Below are 22,698 nucleotides of genomic sequence, written 5' to 3' on the forward strand. Positions count from 1 at the left end.
GGGAAAAAGCGCATGCGTAAAACGTGTGGATTAAATTTAGGTAAATCATCACTATTCACAGCAAAATCGCCAAAGTCAGCAACATCCCACATAAAGTTTCTTTATAAATTTTTCACTTCTGGTTTAAAAGTCAGAGCAGAAACAATGAAAATGCCCGTATAACTGACGTAACAAAGATTTTAAAACAGTTACTGCAAACAGAAGCGTTTTAAGGCACAAAGCGAAGCACTAAATGCGAAAGCAAAAAAGACAGTAAAAAAAGCATCACCGAACTTTGTCTGCAAGCTGGTCACACATTCGAAGCGGCAATCTGTTCCTCCAAGGTGATCAAACGATCCCCGTACCCGCTGGGCGACGGTCCCAAACGGTCAATACCGACGGCATCCGCTATGTTTCGCAAGCCATCCCGTTTCAGAAACGCCTCCAGTTCGTCATTTATTCTCTTGACCAGCGGAGGACCCTGGTAGGTGAAAGCCGTGTACACTTGAATAAGACTGGCGCCGGCTCGGATACGGCGGTAGGCCTCTTCGCCGGAGCTGATGCCGCCCAGCGCAATTATAGGAATGCGTCCTGCAACTCAAAAGCGTCAGTGGTATTAAGTTATTAACTATAAAACTCGTCGCAATAACGTGTTCACCTTTGGTTAATTCGAACATGTCCCGCAGTGTTTCCATTGCAACGTCCTTTTCCGGGTCGCCGCTCAACCCGCCGGCTTCGTTTTTGTGAATGCTTTTCAGCGTTTCCGGTCGGGAAATGGTGGTATTACACACAATCAAGCCGTCGACGTTCTGCAAGTGCGAGATAATTAACAACCTGCAATAACAACGCAAGGAAAAACGACGCAGCGGAAATCGTTTTTCAAGAACAGAACTTATTAAGATGTCTTGTATTAAGTTTTCTTGCATACTGTATGCATACTACAAATTTCTTACGAGTTCAAGAGCCGTTTGCGCGATGCTCTCCTTATCCTCTTTGGTCAAATCAGGAGCAATTTTGAGCAACAGAGGTATTTTTCGTTGTAGAGCGTCTCTAGCCTTTAAAACCTGTCTAAACAGCAACACAAACGTCTAACATATAAAGTCATAAATTATCCCTAATCAACGCCACTCGTTGCCGATACTGCTGCATACCGCAGTCAAGAGTTCCAGTAGTTTCTCCCGCTTCTGGTGCACTCGAAGCCCTGGCGTATTGGGACTACTGACATTAACAACGAAGTAGTCCGCCAAATCAGCAAATGCATTCACACCATCCACAAAATCCTGCACAACGTTCGCGCTGGTCTTATTGGCACCCAAATTAATTCCTAATGGACCGGTTTTATATCTGATGCCTTTCTGAATGTTCTCATGGGCTCGTGCATGCCCAACGCTTGGGAATCCATACCTACTCAAAATAAAATCTGCTAAGTATTTTTTACTAAACAAACCCAAAGACAAAATGAATATCTTCAATAAGTCAGTTATTACCACAGAAGTCCATCACCACGGTTTCAAACAGCACAAATCTCAACCATCGACGAAATCCGAAAGACAGAAACTCTTAACTCAACAAGTAACTGATCTGCGTGAGAATTTACCGGTTAATTATAGCCTGATCTTCAACAAGGCGAAATACTCGAGGTTTGGGATTTCCGGGCTGCGGTTGGGGCGTCACCGAGCCGATTTCGCTGTGACTAAATCCCATCCGATACACTCCCTTGATAGCATCTCCATGTTTATCAAATCCCGCAGCCAATCCAAGGGGAGAGCAAAAATCGAGTCCAAAGACACGTGTTTGCTATAAAAACAAAAATCTGAATAAATCTAAAACGGCATAATGAACCATTGCGTTAACACCTATACCTTATAATTACAGTACTTGCAACTTTCTAACAAGACCAAGTCCACTTTCATCTGACAACGTTTATCAACGTTTCCGCTGAAATTTATCGTCGAAAAAAGAGAATGGCAGCCTTATGGTGACTTACGCTAAGAAATACCGCTTTTAACAACTCAAACAACAAAGAAACCAGGATAACAATGCGCACATTTAATTAACTTAATTCTTGTCGTCTCAAAAATATAAAGCAGCTTGTCAAAAGATTGTCATCAAGATTACGAGCAGTCGGCGGCGCCAGCAAACAAACACTACATTTTCTGGAACGATTATAGCAAGTCCGGAAGTTTTTCGGTTAGCTGCCCGACTTTTCTGATAAACATCGAGGCGAACCAATTTTTCCTGAACCGCGTTTTATATAATATCGTTTCAAAACACACCTGGAAGTCCGGGTACAGTCACGTAAATTTGAAAGCTCCCATTAACCTCCAACTAACTGCTGCGTAAACTTTTATAAAGTAACACATGACACTGATGATATTACTTACAATATTTATGCAATTTTAGCATTATTTTTTTAAAGTTAAATTTAGTACTCGTATATTACTTACGTAACCGGCAACAATATTGGTTTAAACAATCAGTAACTCCCTTAATTTTATTCCCGCAATTAAAAACAAAATTTAAATCACAATTTCGTAAAGTACGGAAATTTGAGAGAAACAACTCTACATAGATAAACAATAAATTTTTCGAATGCGGTCCTCTAGAATATCGTTTCGTGTTCTTACCAAGCGATCGTTTGCGCACTGATATTTCGGCACCAATCCCCATTTGCACAACGTGATCATGGCACTGTGGGCTTTTTCGCCATCGGAAATCGCCAATCGCGCAACAGGCATGACCACATCCTGATAGAACTTGTCGTTTCCGGTGCAGAGCAGATATCCGAACAGCGCACCGTGTCCGCCAGCTACGGCGATCAATAAGGAACGTGCCTTTTTCTACGTGTAGGATTAACAATAAGAACTATAAGCAGCGAATGAGATGTTAATAACTATAATAAGATGAGCGAATGAGATGTTAATAACTATAATAACTATGTTAATAACTATGTTACTTATCAGTGTAATTAACTTCCGCAATTTATTACGCTAAGACAGATTGAATTGAAGTTGAAAAGCACATGTTATATGCAGCAGCAACAAAGTTCATTTCTTTCAAACCGGTAACACGAATTTACGAATCAGTAATACATATAATTGATTTCTTACATTTTAGTAAGGATTTTCTTACATTTCAGATCCGCATTAAAATGGTAATTTTATTAACACCAGCTATTTCTGAATTACAGACTAAATTCTCATTCACCGCACATCCGGCCAGCGTGATCTCGTAAGTGACCAATAAATTACTGTAATTAATTATATATTCTAATATTCATCATACAAAGTAGCGAAATTATGGAATAACTCACCGAAAAGGGCATAGTTGACTGTTTCCACAAAAATCTGCCAAAGAATGCACCAAGTTTTTAGGCTTGCAGCTTGCAACAGTCAAAGTAGAAGTCACAATCCACAGCTGACAGATTTGTATAATAAGAATCCGTTACTCGTTGGCAGCCATCGCTCGAAGGCCAAGACACGAATTCTGTAAACACAAGTCAAAGTGACAAGATAAATCAAAATCGCACAACGAAATAAACAACGTGCCTGGGCGCAAAGTGGTGCCGTACAGAACGATGTATTAATAATCGCAAATTACAATCAAGCGTTAATCCATCCAGTGGAGTGCGGGCGAGTGGTCACGGACCCATGATGACAATTGACAAAGCAGCTGAAGCCACGAAACAGCTGAAAATTCTTAAATTCAAACTATCAGATATTAATCAGGAAGTACATATGTAGAAACAGCAGTAACACTGCAGAGTGCAGACAGTGCGCCTGTATGATGTGACACGAACAAGTTAAAGTTAAACAAGGAACAGTTATCAAGTTTCGAATTTCAACAGTTTCTTTTTCTACTTTCTTCAGTGCTCTAGCGTTTTACAACTGACAGTCTGTAGAGTCTGGAAAATGACACTCGCAACTGCTTTTCAAAATCACTGAGTTACCGGTAACCGGTATTTTCCAATTTTTGATTGTTTAACAAAAACACAAAATAAATACCGTACTTTTGATTTTAAAGTGATCGTTTATTAATTATTTGTTTGCCAACCACCCGTTAAAAGGTTGGTTTTATTGCCAGTAATTCGCCAATAACAACCGCCATCAGAGCGGCAGTTATTATTATATAGATGGCGCTGTGCGATCGCATCCGGTGCCGAGCGGCGTCTTGACACTTGACAGCATTCAGCAACGAGTCATCGCCATTTTGTGCATTCGCAGTTTCGCTTTTTGATAATTTTTTAAAAATTATCCGCCAGTTATGTTTTAGTCGACGTTTCCGTCGTTTCGGAAGATATATATTAAATTACATAAACGTTCTGCTGTGATTTTTTTCAGAAAAAGTTATAGTTTTGACGTTTTGAGGAGTTCACAATCATGGCCGCCGTGCGAGACTCAGAAGCTGGAAAGATTTTCATCGGCGGTCTGTCGTACAACACCACAGACGGTATGATCCCGTTGAAGCTCTTGGAACTGTGGACCACAATTTTTTTTTCCTGTTGAATATTGTTAATATTTTTTGTGGTGTTCACTGCAGAATCCCTCACGAACTATTTCATTCGATTTGGTGAAATCAAGGACAGTGTGGTGATGAAAGAAAGAGACGGCAAGCCCCGTGGATTCGGATTTATTACTTACGCCGATCCGAATTCCGCCGAAGTTGTTCTCTCCTCACCCACGGGATCCCATGTCATAGACGGCAAAGCGGTGCGTCATAAATGCTTTTTTATTCAGTGTGATAGTTAGACTTATAGTGAATTCGATTTTGGTATAGGTTGACGTAAAGCGCTGCGTGAGTCGCGAAGAAGCTCCTCCGCCATCGGGAAAATACAGCGTAAGTGACCGATATCTCTGTAGGAAGCCATATCTGCTGTGGTTACATCGTATACCGAGTCATTTCGATACGCAGTGTTATTGCCCTACTTTCGGGATATAGTCGAACTCGAATGAGTTTTTATATAATTTATATGTTGAATCGAATATTTCATACGTACCGTTCGGTTTTCATGTACTGCCGTAAATTTTGTGCAGTATGATTATTGATAGGATTAGCATACTCCATGCCTGTTTTCATTTTTTACTCCATGCCTAGTAGTGCTGTAATGGTATCTTCATTTGCAGCAAGGGTTCGGTGATGGATTCGGGGGTCGCGGAGGCCGTGGCGGTCGCGGTGGCTTTGGAGCGGACCGTGGCGGTCGTGGTGCGATGCGAGGAGGGTTCGTTGGAGCCACAAACGGCGCTGGTGGCGGCCGCGATAAGAGCACACTGAACAAGATCTTCGTTGGCGGTCTGCCGGCTGAATGCACCGAAGCGGATCTCGCTGCTGCCTTCCAGATGTATGGCAATGTATGTATATTGCGCGCTTCTTCAAACATTAAATGGTGGATAATACCGAATACGGTTGCTTTTCGGTGAATAGGTAAAGGATACGATTGTCATGATGGATCAGAGCACCGGACGATCAAAAGGTAAAAACGAATTTATTATAACCGAGCAGTTCAGAAAAGTCAGATATGATATAGACAGCACTGGTCGATGGGTGGACTTGCTAATTAAACAGTTTCTACAGTGACTATCCAGATTTGGTCGTTTTGGTGAAATCTAATCATAGTTCAAACTTGAATCGTAGTTACGTAATTAGTAGTTTATTTCAGAATCGTACTTTATTTTTATCACAAAGAAGCAAGTTGCGCTAAAAGTGGTGATTGTCCGATGGGATAATAATGAAATATTCGATACATTTAATTTTCAAACAAACGTAAAACTCACCGTTATATCCCAAGTAGTGTTTATTTAAAATTCATGAGTTTCCGTAAATTAGAGCACCGTATTAAACGGCGCATTTGTACAGGATCCATCCCATCGACCGGGTTGTCTCCCAATGATAATTATTTACGAGTAATCAGTGTATGTTATTACCATTTTCTAGGTATGGTTTACAGTAGTACGATTAAGTTACCAGCCTGTAACTTAAGACACATCGTAATTGCTCTGCTCAGGAAGTATAATCGTTGAGCGGGTACGGACACGTGCGCGTATGCTAGGTTGTACTTGATCATCTTGCCAGTTACTTATTTTACTTCGTGTTGGTGCCATTTCGCCTTTGCTGTACATTTTCACCTATATTCGATTTCGTGAAGTTCAATTTTTCCCGCAGCGATAGTTGTTGTTTTTTTGATTGTCACACTTGTATTTATATTTGTCCGTTACCCGCTCAATACAAAGCGTAATGAGCAGTATGATGTATGATTTCTCAACGATCCAGTACGAAGTTCTGCGGCATCCGCCAAGCGCAAGTGTATGCAGTGCATCATAGCTTCAATGTCCATGTGTATTGGTATTTGGGATAGGATTTGGATTTGTAACATTTGATTCTGATGATGGCGTTGAACGCTCCTGTCGAGAACATTATGTTACCATCTTAAATAAGAAGGTTTGTAAGTTTGTTTCTTATGTTGCTGATTTGCAGTTATAGAACTATTTGCAGCTGCATGTAAGACTTACAATTTTGGCTGTATTATTTTTTTAAAAAATATTATAACTCGTAATGTATTGTAGCGTAAGACTGTTAGTCGGTTTTTCGTATCTTGCTAGCTTTGTTTGCAGTGGTATTTAAATTCTGTGGTCCAGTATGGTTGTAAACATAAATTCGTAAGACAGGTATTTAGGTCATTTGCATGCACTGCTGTGTGGCAGGATCAGTTTTTCTCCTGTAATTAGTGCATCTTTCACTTGGGCTGTCATATTTGACTGTTATTAACGAATTACTGAATGTAGGTTGAATGTAAGCGAGCCACAGCTGGTGGAGGAGCTGGTGACGCGAGTCCACGTGGTGGTTTTCGAGGGGCCGTGGTGGCGGACGTGGCGGGGCCAGAGGAGGATACACGAACGGATACGGCGGGCAGCCTGGTTATGACCAGCAACAACAATGGGGCCAGCAGGCGTATAGTCAGCGTAAGTGTGTTCAGCTTAGAGCGGATAGTTTACGAATATACTTCGTGTATTTTGTGTGGTTAGTCTGACGTTTTTCCGTTGCAGCTCCACAGTACCAGCAGCCACAGAACCAATGGGGACAGCAACAGTGGCCAGGATATGGGCAGGCCCAGCCGCAAACTAGTTATCCTGGATATCCCAGCTACCCTGGATATAATCCTGCAGCAACCGCGGGAACCGGTATGCAGTATTTTCTCTGACTTGTGCTTTACGTGCCACTAAGGCCATGTTCTGGGCAGTTTCGAAAAGTTCACTCGGTAATTAAACTTTTTTAGAAATCAAATTATACATTAATAAGGAGAGTAGTTGTTGGAGAAATTTCCGCCTATGTGTTACTTGTGCCGTTCAACAGTAGCGACATGAGCGTCAGACTGGGCGTACAAAATATGGATTTTTGGCGTTGAACATTAACGTATACCCTGTTAGTGTTTGTTATCAAATTCCCTACAGTTTTGGGTTGCATTATTTAGGATATGGAAGCTACGAAGCTGCCGCTCAGCAGTACAGCTATCCTGGATATCCGCAGCCTGGACAAACTAGCGGCTACGCACAGACAGCTGGATACGGCGATCCCGCGGCGGCCGGCGCGGCTGCTGGCGCACAAGCGGCGCAAGCCTATGCAACGTCGGGATATCCGGCCGCAGCAGCGGCTCCGGCAGCAACAGGTACGATTGGACAGACTTTTACCGTAATAAATTAAGGAAGCATGTTTGGACTTGCGCTTAGTATTACAACAATCTCAAAATTCGTACCTTTTGAACATGGAACCTTGTATCACCAAATAATCTCGTGCGCAGTGGTTCGTATTTCTACCCGTTACACTTTAACTGTGCAAGATTGACTGCACTTCTTTCTTACACTTCATCTGCGGTAAATGACGCGCTGTAGTGACTTATCCCTTTTTTACTCAATACCGTAAACGGCGTAAAGTTTACGGAAACAGACATAATGAGTTTAAGGTGGTAATTTAACAGGATCCCCATAGATAAAACATTCCATGTATTTAATGCCAATTCAAGAAATGGCCAGGCGTTGTAATAGTAATTAGCAAAACTTCAATTTTTCCTGGAAGCTGCATGTTGTGAGCTTTAGTAGCGTTTGCGCTGCTTGCGTGCAGTAGTGTTGTCCGTTCTAGGCCCGTACGGGACCGCCGCGGCGGGACAAATGACCGCCACAGCGAATGGCCGTCCTGGTGCCAGCAGTGTTTCTGGTTATCCATCTGCACCTGCTCCCGCTGCGAATCCCGGGGCGCAAGGCGCAGCGGCTCCGCCCTACGGAATGCCCGCACAGAATTCCCAATCACCCTATGGCGCGCCATCCTCAGCAGCAGGGGCCGGTGGGTACGGAAAAACATCGCTGTCATCGGACGGACAGAACGCTGCCGCTGGTGGTTACGACAGTAAGCATGCGTTGTTGTCCCGTCCGAGTAGATGCACACGGCAGCTAACTTTTATGTTTTGCAACAATAATGCATACCTTTTTCTGTTGTTTTGCTTTAATGAGCCAATGCGTTAGAAAATCTTAAGCAATCCTGAAATTATTAGGGTTTTATGGGTTGTGAGACCTGAAACCAGTTTACAAATTTTGTGTTTATAGGAGCAACGCGTGGACGAGGAGGCGCCGCGCAGTACCACCCATACAGACGCTAGTCGCGTTGTCCCTGCTTCATTTCATGTGAATATCTCATCGGCGTTACTGAGGAAACATTCATCATTGTTTTGTTTCACTCGCGGAGGATGGGCGGAGTTTTTAAAAGGAACGTACGATATGGGCCTGAGTGGCGCGCATCTGTTTATCTGCGACTCTGCCATCAGTTTCGCTTTTTTGTTTCTGTTAAATGTGAAATATTAATTTATCATGTCGATCAGCAGCATTTGCCACTTGGTATGACTAAGCACTTGTTGTATGTATTTAGAAACCGATTTGCAGTATTCGTATACCGTATAGAATTAAATGAAAAGCGAAATCTGAGCATGTGTCGTTCGAGCGAGAGTTCACTTGAAAAAGAGTTTGGCAATCCCCTCATTTTGAAGCGTACGAATGTTATACGAACAGACCGGCTGTAGCTCTTCAGTGGTGGGTATGTATACCAGTGTTGTCCCGACGAAGTGACGGGCGGAACAGGTTCCGACAAAATCCCGATCACGCCAAGTCGTCGTGAACGGGTCGGGAAAGCTCGCCGTCGGGCGGGAAATGTCGGGAACGGGACCTTTGCGGGTGTCGAGAAAATCCCGATTCCCGTTCTCGTCTTTGGGCGAGATGACACCGAATTTCAATAGAAAACAGCTTAAAACCCAAAAAAAACTTTAAAGTTTAAAAAAATTCGATGTAATTTTCGCGCGGAGCGTAAAGTTAAATTTGTTTCTTGATTAGAAGAAGTGTACTACTACTAACGGGCAGTAAAAAGTTTATAATTTTTTGGTGCAAAAAACTGCTCATAAAAAATTAGAAATTTTTTTTCAAAGTTGTCGGGACGGGGTCGAAAGTTTTTCTGAGTATCGGGGACGGGTCGGGTCAAGCGGGTGTCGTTCGGGACTGTACGGGACGGGCCCATTACCCAGGAGGGACAACACTGAGGTATATCCACCTTGGTAACTTCGGGCTACTTCTGTTTTCAAACATCGGTTGACATTTTAACTTAACATTGATCAGATTGCTGTACTTATTCGCTTTTTGTATTGTGTCGACGTTGTTCCGAAAGTCTTATGTTGAATCTGCTGTGCTCTTTTTTAAACCAATACTGTACTTTCAGCTAGCAATAAGACTCATAAATAGTTCGCTCCCGATTATCCAATAGTGCCAATACAAACGCTCAGAAAAACAAATCAACGATTAATTATCAACCAATTAAATTTTTTGTTTCTTGAATCCAAATCGATAATTATGTGGAACTGGCATTTTTGTAAAACAGATGGAGAGAAATTGCGTTCGTTATATCCGAAACGCTGCAAGAAATCATGAGCAGACGACAAAGAAATCAACTAAACCACCAGTATTACAGGCTATACAAAAAAGCCAAGAAATGATGTCCGCCAAAAAGCACAAGACCACCAAGATAAAACCAATCTGAAGCAACCAAATGAACATAACATAACATCTAGAACTCATCAACATCAACCCGGGAATTATTATTTAATAAAGGCAGCAATAACAGCCCACATCACTTCCCCGCCAGCCACCATGGCCGCCACCCGCGAACTGGCCGTACCCCGTCCTTCAGTGCCCTGCTGCTCGTCGGTCGTCCCACCGGCGCCCCCATTACTCATGTTCATCTGGATGAGCTTCTGGGCCTGCTGTTCGCAGTCCAGATCCAGCAGTTCCCGCAACCGGCGCATCGCAAGATCATAGTCGTCGTCTCCGAGGGGGGCGAGGGCGTTTTCCAGCACATCGGCCGCATTGGACAGCATCAGGAGCGACAAGACACGCCGGTTCATCTTCTGAACATTGTTGGTCCACTTGGTTAGCAGAGCATCTTGGGCTTTCTTGATAAGCTTCTGCTTGGAACCGGAATCCACAACGGGATGGGTGGTCATGTCGAATACCACGAAATTCTGCTTCTCTGTGGTTAGAACGCCTTTTTCCACAAGATTTTTTGCGAGTCGCTCACGAACCTAATAAAAATAAATCTCATCCTGATTTCTGCGACAAAGACGCAATTTAGACAGAGGAAGGGCCAGTGTACTATTGTACACATCGGTTGATTTAGCCTACAATCACGATTCACGAAGAGAAACGACGAAACCCATGCGAGATTTTCCATGGTGGTGATTTAATCTGAATGCAAATGATGATTTTACTTGAAAACAGATACGTAATAGGTTTAACCTTTTTTAAACAAAACGAGGCTCGCAAACCTAGAATGCAAATTTCGGCACTACGTTAGCTGTAAGCAAACAAAAAACAGTAGATCTCAATCATGTGAAACTGATTAAGCTACTCTATATTTAACCAAGAATAAACAGAAAAATTACTAAAAATTCCGCAAATTTTGGCACATTCTAAGCGATTACACCATACAACCCGATGTGGTAACTGCGCCTTCACAAAACCACCCGAAGACATCCACGTAAAAAAATTTTAAAACCCACTGACGCACGTGTAATAGACAAGAGGAACTACAACATGCCTGCAAGCTAAAATGACTTCGGCAAAAACGAATATTACATATCAAAAAGCACTATTACAGTAGATTCAAGAAAGTCAGAAAACTCAGCAATATGAAACCACGTAACAACGGTAAACCGAAGGTAATGGATGTCAGTTCCGTTGAACTGCCTCGAAACTCGGATTAATCAGATGAAACACCATCGAAAACCTTTATAGTTGCTAAATTTAGCAAAATACTCGATATGTAACAAACAAGGATTCCTTCCAAAAAGATTCAGTTAACAAATTCGTGCAGTCATATGCCATTACCTGTCTTATCTGATAATGTAATTTCAAAGGATTCCATGTTTCCCCCGAGAGGTATTCAATCCAGGTGGCCACCGTCTCTTCCGGTTTCGTATCCTTGATATGCCGCAGCGCCTCGTCCAGTATGACATCACCCGTCATTCCCTCGTCCTTCAACATCACTTTCCGACTCAACAGGCCTTTCCGCCGGGTTAGCATGCCCGATTTCTCCAGCTCAATCTTCCCTCGGAATCCCAGTTCGATCAGAATACATCCCCGCAATCCCGAGGATATACAATCATTCCAGAAGGAGGTGTACCCCTCCTTGTCCTTCAATCCCAACAACAGTACTTCTTCCATGAGCGTCAGGCGCTGCTCCTTAGAGTCGGCGTCCTCCATGTCGTCGTCTAGCTGGTCATCGTCGCGGATGGCGCTGTCCAGATCACGCCCACGGGATGAATCCTTCTGCAGGCGACGGCTGCCGATCTCGCGGTCACTGTCGGTGGGGTCCGAGTCCCATCCGTCTAACTGGCTGCGGGCAGCACTGGCGTTACCGCGTCGTTTCAAACCGGTTTCCGACATTCTGACAGATAGAAAATCATAAAAAGAAAGACAGAGGGAAAGTCGGCTTTCAGTTGTTCGCTCAAGCACCCCGTCGAAAGCATAATTTTAGACAGGCCACTAGACTGATTCAAATACCTTAAAAATCTATTAAAATCAATAAATCTTTAAGTGAATGATTCAGATTAATAGGAGCAGCTTGCTAACGTTTATCATCATTACTCAGGTTAAGAAAATAGATAATACTGTAATTAGTACTGATACATTAAACTTACTGGTAGGCTATCTGAGAAGATTTTTACAGATCATTTTATTGACTGTTTCACAAATCGTTTTCCTGACTGTCTAATTAAGTTAAAAATACCTAACTAACTATCAACCAATGTTTATTCTAGCTCAAGTGTTATTCTCCCCGCTGTTATAAACTGCCAAAGCAATGAAATAATGTCACAGGAAACTCAATACAATAATAAGAATAATTATTTTAAGCGATAACTAGCGGATAACAGTCGCAACACACATTCAGTCTTACTGGCTAGCCAACATGATTTGGCTTCAAACCAAAGTAAATAGGTAAACTCAAAACAGTAAGCAAACATGAAGGATCAAAAATTCAGAAAAACATGATTTACCTCTTCGTCATTTTAGATTTTTTAGACATAACTAGACATTTTAAGATTTTTTAGACATAACTGATTAAGAGCGATCAAGTCTCATTACCCGATTGATTATCGGTGGACGGTGGTTAGCGTCCTCGCATGCAAATAACCTAAGAAGCATGCACAAATTTTTACGTCTTCTATAAAGGCTAATAAAGCCGATAATCATAATAAGCGACACTACTGAATAGTATCAGACGCCAGACACTACCCACCTAAAAAACGGATTATTCAGGAAGGTGGATCAATAAATAGATCTGTTTCAAAATGATAAAAATCCAACAAATCAGCACAGCAGAGAATGACTAGAATCAGATAAAACCCGTATACAGGGATTTTATGGAATGTTCCTTAATAGATCATGGTACGGCAGGAGGACTACCAGGGACAGCCAGCAACAACAATGCGAACTTCCCAATGAAAGGCCCCAATAGTGGCAGTGTTCAACGTGGCGAGGTCTTTGACGTATTCGTGTAGTACCCACACATTTCACAATCACTGATCACATCATCACACACAATCACCCATTCAGCCAGGTAGCATAATGGACTGTGCGGGTAGATACTGTGGCAACGGTGAAGAACACGGTGCTGCTGATGCTTTCAACGAAATCGATCAAGTCGCTTGGGCATTAAGACGAAATTTAAACATGCTGCAGAGTTCAGCTATTTTCAAGCTCTACATCGGGGTCTCGCTGGCTGGCTGCACAGCCATCGTCAGCGAGTAATAATCAACAGCTTCAAACATATACACAACACACTGCGACCCTCTGAAAATTGTTAATCAACTCGAGAAAAAACGCTGCATTTTGACCGGAAAATGCCAAAGGGGGCCTGACGGCTGTGTGGCGTGTGCGCTGTGTTGTGTGCTACAACAGCAAAACGGATGCACAAGGGCAGCAGATGGCGCTGCATATACTGCTTGCTACAAACTACAAAGCCAAATAAATCTGCCAACTTATCAATCCTATCTTTTCGAAAATTCTCCGTAAAAATTCGTTCTTCCATCCAGAAAATTTTTTGCTGTTTTCAGGGCAGCCCAGAGGACGACAAACCGTGATTTGTTTTCTCCAATCTTTGTAAACCGTTTCAGACACGTGCCGGTTTTGACTTTTGCGTTTGGTAATAGCGGTTGCCGAACCGGCTTAAAATTGGTCATTTAATGTTTAAATTGTTTTTCTCGTTTCTATAAGTAAGTACTTAATCATATGCATTTATACAAATTCCTGCCAAAATGCCGGTGACAGAATGGAGCATAGATTTTTTATTAAATTGGTGTCTGCAAAAGTGAAAAGTCACCCTTGAAGATTAATCTCATATTTCGGCTTGTTCTTGGTCGTTGGCCAGTTCACACCCTCGTCAGAGTTCCTCTACTTCTCGATATACGCAGACTGTGGTTGACAACGTAGCCCACCGCCGATCGACCGATAAACAGTGGCTGTTTTGTATTTCAGCGCTTATTGATTCATCCACGTTATCTTACGTTATCTGTTGACGTGATCTCACCGGATTGGCGGAGATAGCCTTCTTCGACTAAACGCTTCTTCGCGCGTTCGTTCTCTGCATGCAATCCTCATCCTTTTGTTACGATCTCAGCACTTGCGGTGTTTAACCATGATTCCAGCCCTCCGTCGGATATTGCACGTATCGCCACGATGGATCTTCCTCGGTTCCTTCACATTCTTCTTCCTACTGCGAAGTTTCTCAGACGGCCATGCGGGACATGATCATCATGATCATGCTCATCCGCCGCAGTATAATCACGACCACAATGTCTACAAAGCCCCACCGGAACCCCCCGCACCCCAGCATCTGCATGATGGCGAGAAGAACATCCATTTTCAGCCTCGCGACCCGCATGAGCACGACCACCACGGGCATCATCATCATCACCACCACGGCCACGATCACCACCATCATGATCACGACCACGCGGAACCTGCCGCTTTCAAGTACTCTAAGCAGGCCAATACACCCAAAGCACAGGCGAAAGTGCCCAGTCCTCCAACGGGGAAGGCCCAGCAACATCAGCACGGGCATGCGCATTCACATGATCACGGACACGCGCACGGACATGCACACCAGCATGGTCATGGTAACGACATACAAATAACTTTTTTGCGTTAAAATCATGTTTGGTTACTCTTAATTCTTTTTACTTCAAAACTTTATCAAATTTTGTGAGTGTCCAGGGTTTGTAAAATTAATAGTTGTAAGAATTGTTGATCTACCGTGTATTTGGTAATTTATTTTGTGATTAATTATGAAATTGATTTGATCACTAAAAATTCCATTGCGATGATAGGACACGCTCGCTCCCATAATCAAGGCCATGCCCACCACCATCATACTCATCCCAAGCCCACTCCGAAGGCTCCAGTCAAATCCACAACAACCTCTGGAATCTGGTTGTATGCTTTAGGCTCGACGTTGGCCATCAGTTTGGCCCCGTTCTTAATTTTGTTCGTTATCCCCATCGATGCCAACAGTCCCCAGTATGAGCCGCGTTTACGCGTCTTTTTGGCATTTGCGTCCGGTGGACTGTTGGGTGATGCGTTCCTGCATTTGATTCCTCACTCTGTACCACATTCCCACGGACATTCGCACGATCACCATGATCACGAGCACGAAGAGGGGCATGATCACTGGACGTACACAATTGTTGGAATGTGGGTGTTGGCGGGAGTTATCACGTTCCTAATTGTCGAGAAGGTATTTATTTTGCTTAATTATTTAAGACCGGAACTGTGTGTATTAAGCGGCAATACGATAGGTGTACGCAAGGCGCGATGAGATTACTATGTCGTAAATTATTAAAGCAATGACAATTCTGGTACTATAATTTATGAACACCATCCATTTTAAGTTCAATATGGATGTGAATTTAATCTACGTCAAAACATAGTTGTGATCATACAATATTCAGATTATTGTTTGCTGGTTGCAGGTTATTCGGCATATGAAAGGCGGCCACCATCATCACCACCACGGGCACAGCCACGCTCATGATCACAAAAAAGACGACCATCATCACTCGCACGATCACAAGGACACATCCACGAACACCGAAGCCGTTCCGGAGCGAAAAAGTTCGTCGGACGAAGCGGAAGTTGTCTCGAAAAACGAAGATGACGCCGACTTCGGTGCGTTGTTTCGCTTTTTCGTTTTGTGTATCTCTGCAGAAACATTAGTGTTTTGTAGAAGTAGTCAGCAAAAAACTCCGTCAGCGGAAGCAGCAGGAGGAACGAGCTGAGCACATGAAGGAGATCAAAACGTCTGAGAAGAAGAAAGAAGCGATTAACCCGGAAGTGGCGCCCGCTGTTCATAGCGAAGAGGTCTCAGCGGATATTAAAGTGGGTGGATATCTTAACCTAGCGGCTGATTTCGCACATAATTTCACCGATGGATTGGCCATTGGAGCGTCTTATATGGCTGGAGAGAGCATTGGGATTGTTACGACATTAACGATATTTTTCCACGAAATCCCGTAAGATTTCTTACCCGTCTTTCTTTGGAATTGTATTCTTCAGTGTAGATCGATTCATCATTTTAATTCTACCAACAGAAAAATTCAAATCATTTTTGAAAGAAAAAGCATTTCGAAAAATGTGCCGTTTATTTGATTGTTTTGTTTTTGGGTTTTGAGCTTTGGAGTTTCGACGGTGCAATGCAGTCCTTTTTTAATATTTAATTTTCGGGATCGTCGGATCCAGATATGGTTAATAAGTTTTGTTTTGATGTGAGTTATGTTTTGCAGGCACGAAATTGGTGATTTTGCGTTGCTGATCCAGTCCGGCTGCTCCAAACCCAAAGCCATGGCGCTCCAGCTGGTAACGGCGCTGGGAGCTTTCGCTGGTTGTTTAGTCAGCCTGGCCTTTGGCGCGGCCGACGTAGAGGGGAAAATCTCGTGGGTGTTGCCGTTTACCGCTGGTGGATTTATCTACATCGCCACTGTGAGCGTCATCCCCGAATTGCTCCAAGAATCCACGCTGTGGCAGAGTTTTAAAGAAGTGATGGCTCTGTTTATTGGCATCGGGATGATGGTTGTTATTGCTTATATCGAAGAAAGTCAGCATCAGCACTGATAGATGGAGCTAAATTGACTAATTTATGGTTTCAACAAATAGACTTTATGGCAAAAGTGGTTTTTTCTTGTTGTTTTTACATTATGAGTATTCTTTTCAGTGCGATATTTGAGCCTGAATTACTCTATTCACTCTCAGGCAGATGTTTACTATTACAAACTGCGCTGTATGGGTATTGCGTGAGGTTTGACTCCCAGTTTCAAACGTTTGAATCGTATAAAGAGCTTGTTACTGTTCAAAGCGGAACCTATATTAACTAATGCATGCAGCACAGTAGCATACGCTCTTTGAATCACACTGATCGCGAATTCGTGTGGAAATGAAGAATTTGGAGAGGTTGCACTTGTCAAATGATATCAAAGCTGACTGACAATGAGTACCATTACTACGGCCGTGCCGCAGACAACAGCGGAAAAAACCATGTTAACTGCAGCTTTAGCTAGAGCATGAAAAGGTTACTTGGTAGTACAAGTAACCTTTTCATGCTCTGAGGATGCTAGCGCCGGTGCAGCCATCGTAGCTCCCTACGTTCTAAGGTTACCATAAACCTAAGGCGAATTTTTCGAAGGTGGTTGACTGTTACATTCAGCCTGCAGGTATAACATCGGTGGATCGGATGTGTGACGTGCGGTGCAATGTTGGTTCCGGCTTTTTCCCGAAATTGCCGGTTCCAGTACCTTGTGGCTGTAATTAATTACCGGCCTAGTTGCCCGGTCCCGGGTCCCAGTACATTCTTTACTTGTGTTAATAACAGATTGCGGATGTCTTCAGTCTCGGCGATTTCTTTAGAATATCCTCTATCAGGAGAATTCTCATCAAATCAAACGTTTTCAAGAAAAACATTAACCTCCATGTTGTATCTTTACCTATAAAAACCGTTTGCTACAACTAACAATCCGATCAATCGAAACCTTCCAGTATATTGATCCGCTCTTCGTCCCAATTTCTCTAGTTATTTTTTGTTTAAGTACTCTCAAGTCTTATCTGCACACGTGCGACAATCAGAATGTGGCCGCTCATGAAACACAAGCCACTTATGTATTACTTCGCTGTCATAACTGTTCTCGGCTTCAACTCTTTTGGCGCGGGTGTGTGAAATTAGCAGGCTTGCTTTTGGGTGAAATTAAGAATGCTCATAAATGTTATAGAAATAAATGTGAATAACTGTAGCGCTTGTCTTTAATTATTTTACAGAGGCTGGCTGGTGCTACGTTTGCAAGGATAATTCCACTACTAATCCAACGGATCCTGATGTTATGACGCAGCCTCTTCATTGTCCTGATATTAACGCTACGGAGAGCCGATACTGTGGGAAGGGAAGCACGTGCTACATTTTCAGAGGCAAACAACAGATAGGTGGAAAGGTCATTGAAAACGGTATGGAGCCTATGGACATTAGTACTTCTAGTAAAACGATTCAGCAGATACGTTTTGCTTGTTAGCCTTATTAATACTCGTATATGCCGAGGGTGCATAAAATTTTGAGAAGGTTCTCCCGCGCGCGTATATAAGCAATCCATGACATGATCGTGAACTTTTTCTCAGGTGTGCTACGATTATGTGGCAATGATCGAGGTGATGCTCTCCTCGATTCCAACTTCTTCGGTGGTGACACATGCCAGTCGATCTTTGTCAGCATTCATAACGAATACAAAGGCACGTTGTGTCCGTGTTCCGGCGACCTTTGCAACAGCGATGGATTGCCGCCACAGCCAAAGCACTCCAAAGGAGAACATTTGAAACAAAAGTCAAAAGGGCTTCTTGATCGGATCATTGATTATTTCTTCGCATGAGCACCATACCGTATAGTTAGCTTTCTGTGAGATGAGGGTAACTTCGTGCGCGCAAACAAATAGAAATCCGAACTAATATCATACTTATGCAAGCATTAAAATCTGGATATCTCTACATGGAATGTTCGAAAAATTGGTATTTTCAGGTTTATTACCCTACGTGCTACCACGACACATTTATCCATTTATTCGATCTGGACTGTCGATCTGAGACCGCATATTTTTTAGTAAAGTAGTTTATCGATATATTGACTCTTTCGGTGGTTTCAATGTCGATCTCCATGCCTGTTTTCCCGTACCCGCTTAAATTTGTTATGCATAACAACATAAAAAACTAATAATAATGGTGCGCTTCTATATAATAATATATACGTATTTGTAACTGTTATTGATGAACCCTTTGCAGTCGCAGGCGCCACATGTTGAACGGACACATTTTACTGGGAACTATAATTAACATCTACGTCTTTGTGGAAGATGTGCTTTTTGGCGGTAAGCATCTTTGATAGTTAGTTGAAAATTAAATCAAATGACAGAGCTAATCCGTTTCGTCGGCCGCAAGCTTCGTGTCATTTCGTGTCATGATCAGTCAGGCACGTCCTAAACGCACGTCCTAAACTCACTCACGCTAATGCTTTTGGATCAGGCCCGCCAGATAGGGGGGGGGGGCGCACCGGCGGGTGCCCCCTTTTTCGGATTTTTGACCGCCCGGGGGGCGCATTTAAAGTACTGGAAGGGGGCGGGGCGAGGCTGGCCGGCGTGTCACGTGTTACTTTTCGCCACACTTTGAGTCCGGCAGCCCGCCCCCCCCCCTTTCCAAAATCCTTGTGGCGGGCCTGTTTTGGATGTTTTTTCAATGTTTAAAATTCGTAACTTTTATTAGTGTAAACCCGCGCAGGCGTATTATTATGTGTACTGGCAGATGCCCGATTAAAGAAAAAAAAATAAATCACAAATATAGGCTCAAGTATCGTGACCAGTACTCTTATGCGAAATTCAATAGAAAGTACGGTGCTCAGAATCAGTTTGTACTGGAATAACTGTTCTGAAGCAGCTAAAGGTCACGAAAGCAATGAAAGCATTTTGAAAGCTGGGGCCTTGCAACCGCAAGCAAAATCAAATTGCGCAGACTTTCAACAAAGAAACTGAAACTCCGTTCAATGAAAATAAGAAACGAGAATCAGAGCGAATTTTTGCGTTGATGAACTCACGGCGACAAAAGCCATGTAATCAGAAAAATCGAGGAACGCTGACACCGTACCATACAACATGATGAATAATTTTTACAACACAATACATTCAACCGTATCGTAATATACGACACGACTGGTGAAAAGAAGCCAACAAAACTACGAGTCGAGTCGCACGCAAGATCAATGCCGGAAAAGCACGATAGGAATGAGCAGTCCTGCGGAAAGCCATAAACCCTTCCACGGACTGACCGTTGCTGATCCGGAATAGTATACGTAATTGCCCGACGTTCCCGTCAACCCAGTGGCACCGGTTACCGGCGTATCGGTATTGCAGAAATCCCCGCTGCACGAGCACAACTGACCATTCAACTGGACACTGGCGCCCATCGTACTGGCTTTGCTGATACTGATGGAGCTGCAGCTAGTAGACTGTTGTTGTTGCGATTGCACCGGCCAAAACCAGCTGCTTTGTTGGTTGAACATCTGACGGGTGTTCTGATCGTTGCAGAGACGGAGAACACCTGCAGTAGCACAAACAATAAACATGAAAGGAAAATGTAATATTTGTTATTATGTTCTTATTTGTAATACTACGGCACATGTAATAACCACATGTAATAACCAGCATAAAGGATTTTACGGTAGACTAAAAATATCAGGGAGATGCCATAATTACATATCCTTAACCATATCATTCATATGTATAAAATATTTATAATTGATTTCCCCGCCCGTGCCACTTGAAGTTGTGCCGGTTCCTGTACGTCATGATGAACCCTGTTCTCTTCATTTCGATTATTTTCAGTAAATAGGCCGACAATTGCGTTAACAGTTGTGGTTATGATAGATTCTACTACATATTGTCACCAGACAATGGTTGAATAAAATTTTCGTGAATGTCAGAATGTATCTGTTCTGTTATCAGCAAAAACTGAGCTCGATCTAAGAATGCGCGAAGGAATTCGAAAGCAAAAACACTGCCTTACAAGTTGCAGCGCTGCAACAAGCTGGGCAACGCCGTGGCTGACAACGCTAATCATCCTATCCAAACACCATAGTTGTACGGAAGAAATCGGTGAAGTCCGTAAACAGATTGTTATTCTTAGAAAAGAGTTTACAAATTTTCAGTAAGCAGAGGAAAAAGGCTGTGGCGTTGCCGCTTCTGTTACTCTACGTGGGGCTACGAACCTTAAGCTTATACCTAATTTTAAGTACTTATGAGGTTGCGTATGTATACATGGCCTTTTGCCACATTTAGTTACTCGCCCTGGCTTCTGTGTATCATCCTTAAGAATATTTGCTAGGTATCCGAAAATCGACGCTAATACGTTTCAAGCTGCATTCCGGTTTGAAAAACCATTAAAATTTACTACAGGATTAGAGATTTAGAAATTAGAAGGCCATTCATTATATTCCGTGTCTTCTATATATTTCACCTATTTCACAGGTCTTGTGCCACTTAACGTTAACTCAAATAATGATTGCTGGATAGCTAAATAACGCTGTCACGATCCGGCATTTGTTTTGTTGCGTACTATTATGTAATTTGAAACCATTCGGTTAATAACTTACTACCCACGCGTGACCGCGTTACGCGCACCTCTTGACAAGACGGCCATGATTACTTAAATAGGTGTATGTCTAAATTGGATTAAATTATACGATCTGCTTAGATCCAGTAAAACCTATGGCAACACAATCAGGGAGGGTACGTACCGTCAGAGAGGACTCGGTCGCCTATCTTTTGAAATCCTCTGAACGTATAACATCCACTACTTCCGCTTCCACATTGCCGCCTTTCCGCATTGCGCATATCACGGCAGTCCACTGGCGCTGTGTAATCTCCCTGTGGCAGTATTTGGCTACAGACGTAACAATTTTCCGCTTCTACAAAAAAAGCAAAATGAAAGCGTGCAAGTTATAATTTCAAACAATTTTTAGTAATAAATAGTATTCTCCGTGCATACGGGCCTCCAGTATATTTTACGGAACATTGAAATCTTTTAAGATCTATTGATGCTTTGATTAATGTATTTCCGATTGTAGTTAAACATTTTTCCACCATAAAACGTTTTTTAGTCACATACGCTCGTATATTCGCATGTACAATAATTAAATAATAACAGCGACAAAAAAATTAACAAAATACGCTTACCGACATATTTGGGGCCGATCACAGTGATAATTACAACACAAAAGTGAAACAAGATAACCGTTTTCTCCATGGCGATTTCCGAGCGTTTTACAAGCAGCAAGTAATCGACTGACCAGTAGAAAAGATAATAATTATATTGCTAATCCAGTTGGTCAACAAGCATACGAAGACGACAATCTGCATACGCAGTGAAACTTGTGCATGAAATGTGCTGATCTGCGCTCCTTGAAAATCAAACCACCATTCATTTTATACCGGCATCTGATGCCAGATTTTCATTATGATGATCCTTTTAATCACTCACAAAGTGTCGGCGTCATGCATTTGTGGATCATACTGGCTACCGGTATAGAAACTTTCACACCTGTCAACATACAATTTTACTACTTTTACGATATGTGTGCAGCATTCAAGTGCGGATGAATTTGTTTACATTAGCGTTAGTGATTCACACTGGACGCTTTTTTCCCTTTTGATGTTGAAATTTACAGACACATAAAATTGTTGAATCATAGTTTTTAGCCAAATAGACCTGTTGAATTGTTGTTCAAGAATCGCAGTAGTATGCGCTGAACGTTACATGGCACTTTGTTGGACCAGTGGTACACCTGTACCTGTACATGTGTACAAACGATATTAAAACGATATGCATTACCAACCACAAAACTGCAGGAGTGGAGCTTGTTTGTGCTGATTATTAAAGTGGATCGAATCATGCCGACATGATCAAAAGAACCTGTCACGCTTCTTTGATTTTTGCAGTAGTAAAATGTCCTGTCGTGTTTGATCTTTACAGAATAAGTAGGTGATGTGTTTTTATTTTTGGGTGCAACTGTTGTTTTTCTAAAACGCAGAACTCCGCTGTACGCCAGAACGGTTACTCATAC

General features: G+C 42.6%; 6 protein-coding genes across 10 annotated transcripts; 3 read left to right on the forward strand and 3 right to left on the reverse strand.

Annotated features, from left to right (window-relative positions):
* Nucleotides 1–86: 86 nt before the first annotated feature.
* On the reverse strand, nt 87–3,969 carry LOC129592058 (dihydroorotate dehydrogenase (quinone), mitochondrial-like). 2 transcript variants are annotated; one of them, XM_055488003.1, is made up of 8 exons: nt 3,580–3,968; nt 3,293–3,465; nt 2,607–2,819; nt 1,577–1,776; nt 1,131–1,383; nt 933–1,043; nt 638–788; nt 87–570 (listed from the first exon to the last, which is right to left on the reverse strand). In XM_055488003.1, exons 2-8 carry the CDS (start codon nt 3,302–3,304, stop codon nt 290–292), a joined length of 1,221 nt encoding a protein of 406 aa, XP_055343978.1. In that variant the 5' UTR covers nt 3,305–3,465; nt 3,580–3,968; the 3' UTR covers nt 87–289. The 2 variants fall into 2 exon arrangements, with proteins under 2 accessions (XP_055343978.1, XP_055343979.1); XM_055488004.1 differs by having other exon boundaries at nt 2,607–2,788; nt 3,293–3,969.
* Nucleotides 3,970–4,176: 207 nt separating this feature from the next.
* On the forward strand, nt 4,177–9,010 carry LOC129592057 (uncharacterized). 2 transcript variants are annotated; one of them, XR_008690923.1, is made up of 11 exons: nt 4,177–4,428; nt 4,519–4,688; nt 4,756–4,815; nt 5,103–5,327; nt 5,401–5,449; nt 6,332–6,414; nt 6,759–6,935; nt 7,020–7,154; nt 7,445–7,639; nt 8,110–8,310; nt 8,571–8,711. XR_008690923.1 is itself a non-coding variant. In XM_055488001.1 (10 exons), exons 1-10 carry the CDS (start codon nt 4,359–4,361, stop codon nt 8,823–8,825), a joined length of 1,419 nt encoding a protein of 472 aa, XP_055343976.1. In that variant the 5' UTR covers nt 4,177–4,358; the 3' UTR covers nt 8,826–9,010. The 2 variants fall into 2 exon arrangements, 1 of the variants encoding a protein (XP_055343976.1); XM_055488001.1 differs by lacking the exon at nt 8,110–8,310 and having other exon boundaries at nt 8,571–9,010.
* Nucleotides 9,011–9,799: 789 nt separating this feature from the next.
* On the reverse strand, nt 9,800–13,423 carry LOC129591882 (Golgi phosphoprotein 3 homolog sauron-like). Of its 2 annotated transcripts, XM_055487734.1 has the most exons (4): nt 12,802–13,423; nt 12,648–12,696; nt 11,391–11,949; nt 9,800–10,585 (listed from the first exon to the last, which is right to left on the reverse strand). In XM_055487734.1, exons 3-4 carry the CDS (start codon nt 11,946–11,948, stop codon nt 10,103–10,105), a joined length of 1,041 nt encoding a protein of 346 aa, XP_055343709.1. In that variant the 5' UTR covers nt 11,949; nt 12,648–12,696; nt 12,802–13,423; the 3' UTR covers nt 9,800–10,102. The 2 variants fall into 2 exon arrangements, with proteins under 2 accessions (XP_055343709.1, XP_055343708.1); XM_055487733.1 differs by lacking the exon at nt 12,648–12,696.
* A 368-nt stretch (nt 13,424–13,791) lies between these two features.
* Nucleotides 13,792–16,910, forward strand: LOC129591923 (protein catecholamines up-like). The gene is made up of 5 exons (XM_055487804.1): nt 13,792–14,680; nt 14,891–15,297; nt 15,533–15,728; nt 15,787–16,072; nt 16,343–16,910. The coding sequence occupies exons 1-5, from the start codon at nt 14,200–14,202 to the stop codon at nt 16,668–16,670; spliced, it is 1,698 nt and encodes a 565-aa protein (XP_055343779.1). The 5' UTR covers nt 13,792–14,199; the 3' UTR covers nt 16,671–16,910.
* Nucleotides 16,911–17,511: 601 nt separating this feature from the next.
* Nucleotides 17,512–18,950, forward strand: LOC129592038 (uncharacterized). Of its 2 annotated transcripts, XR_008690915.1 has the most exons (4): nt 17,512–17,758; nt 17,865–18,047; nt 18,216–18,500; nt 18,610–18,950. XR_008690915.1 is itself a non-coding variant. In XM_055487981.1 (3 exons), exons 1-3 carry the CDS (start codon nt 17,677–17,679, stop codon nt 18,461–18,463), a joined length of 513 nt encoding a protein of 170 aa, XP_055343956.1. In that variant the 5' UTR covers nt 17,519–17,676; the 3' UTR covers nt 18,464–18,950. The 2 variants fall into 2 exon arrangements, 1 of the variants encoding a protein (XP_055343956.1); XM_055487981.1 differs by having other exon boundaries at nt 17,519–17,758; nt 18,216–18,950.
* Nucleotides 18,951–19,393: 443 nt separating this feature from the next.
* Nucleotides 19,394–22,148, reverse strand: LOC129592004 (uncharacterized). Its single transcript, XM_055487940.1, has 3 exons — nt 21,812–22,148; nt 21,373–21,543; nt 19,394–20,177 (listed from the first exon to the last, which is right to left on the reverse strand). Exons 1-3 carry the CDS (start codon nt 21,879–21,881, stop codon nt 19,837–19,839), a joined length of 582 nt encoding a protein of 193 aa, XP_055343915.1. The 5' UTR covers nt 21,882–22,148; the 3' UTR covers nt 19,394–19,836.
* Between the last annotated feature and the right edge of the window lie 550 nt (nt 22,149–22,698).

The sequence above is a fragment of the Paramacrobiotus metropolitanus genome, unplaced genomic scaffold, assembly GCF_019649055.1.
Source record: "Paramacrobiotus metropolitanus isolate TYO unplaced genomic scaffold, Prichtersi_v1.0 Parri_scaffold0000049, whole genome shotgun sequence".
NCBI classification, from domain to species: domain Eukaryota; kingdom Metazoa; phylum Tardigrada; class Eutardigrada; order Parachela; family Macrobiotidae; genus Paramacrobiotus; species Paramacrobiotus metropolitanus.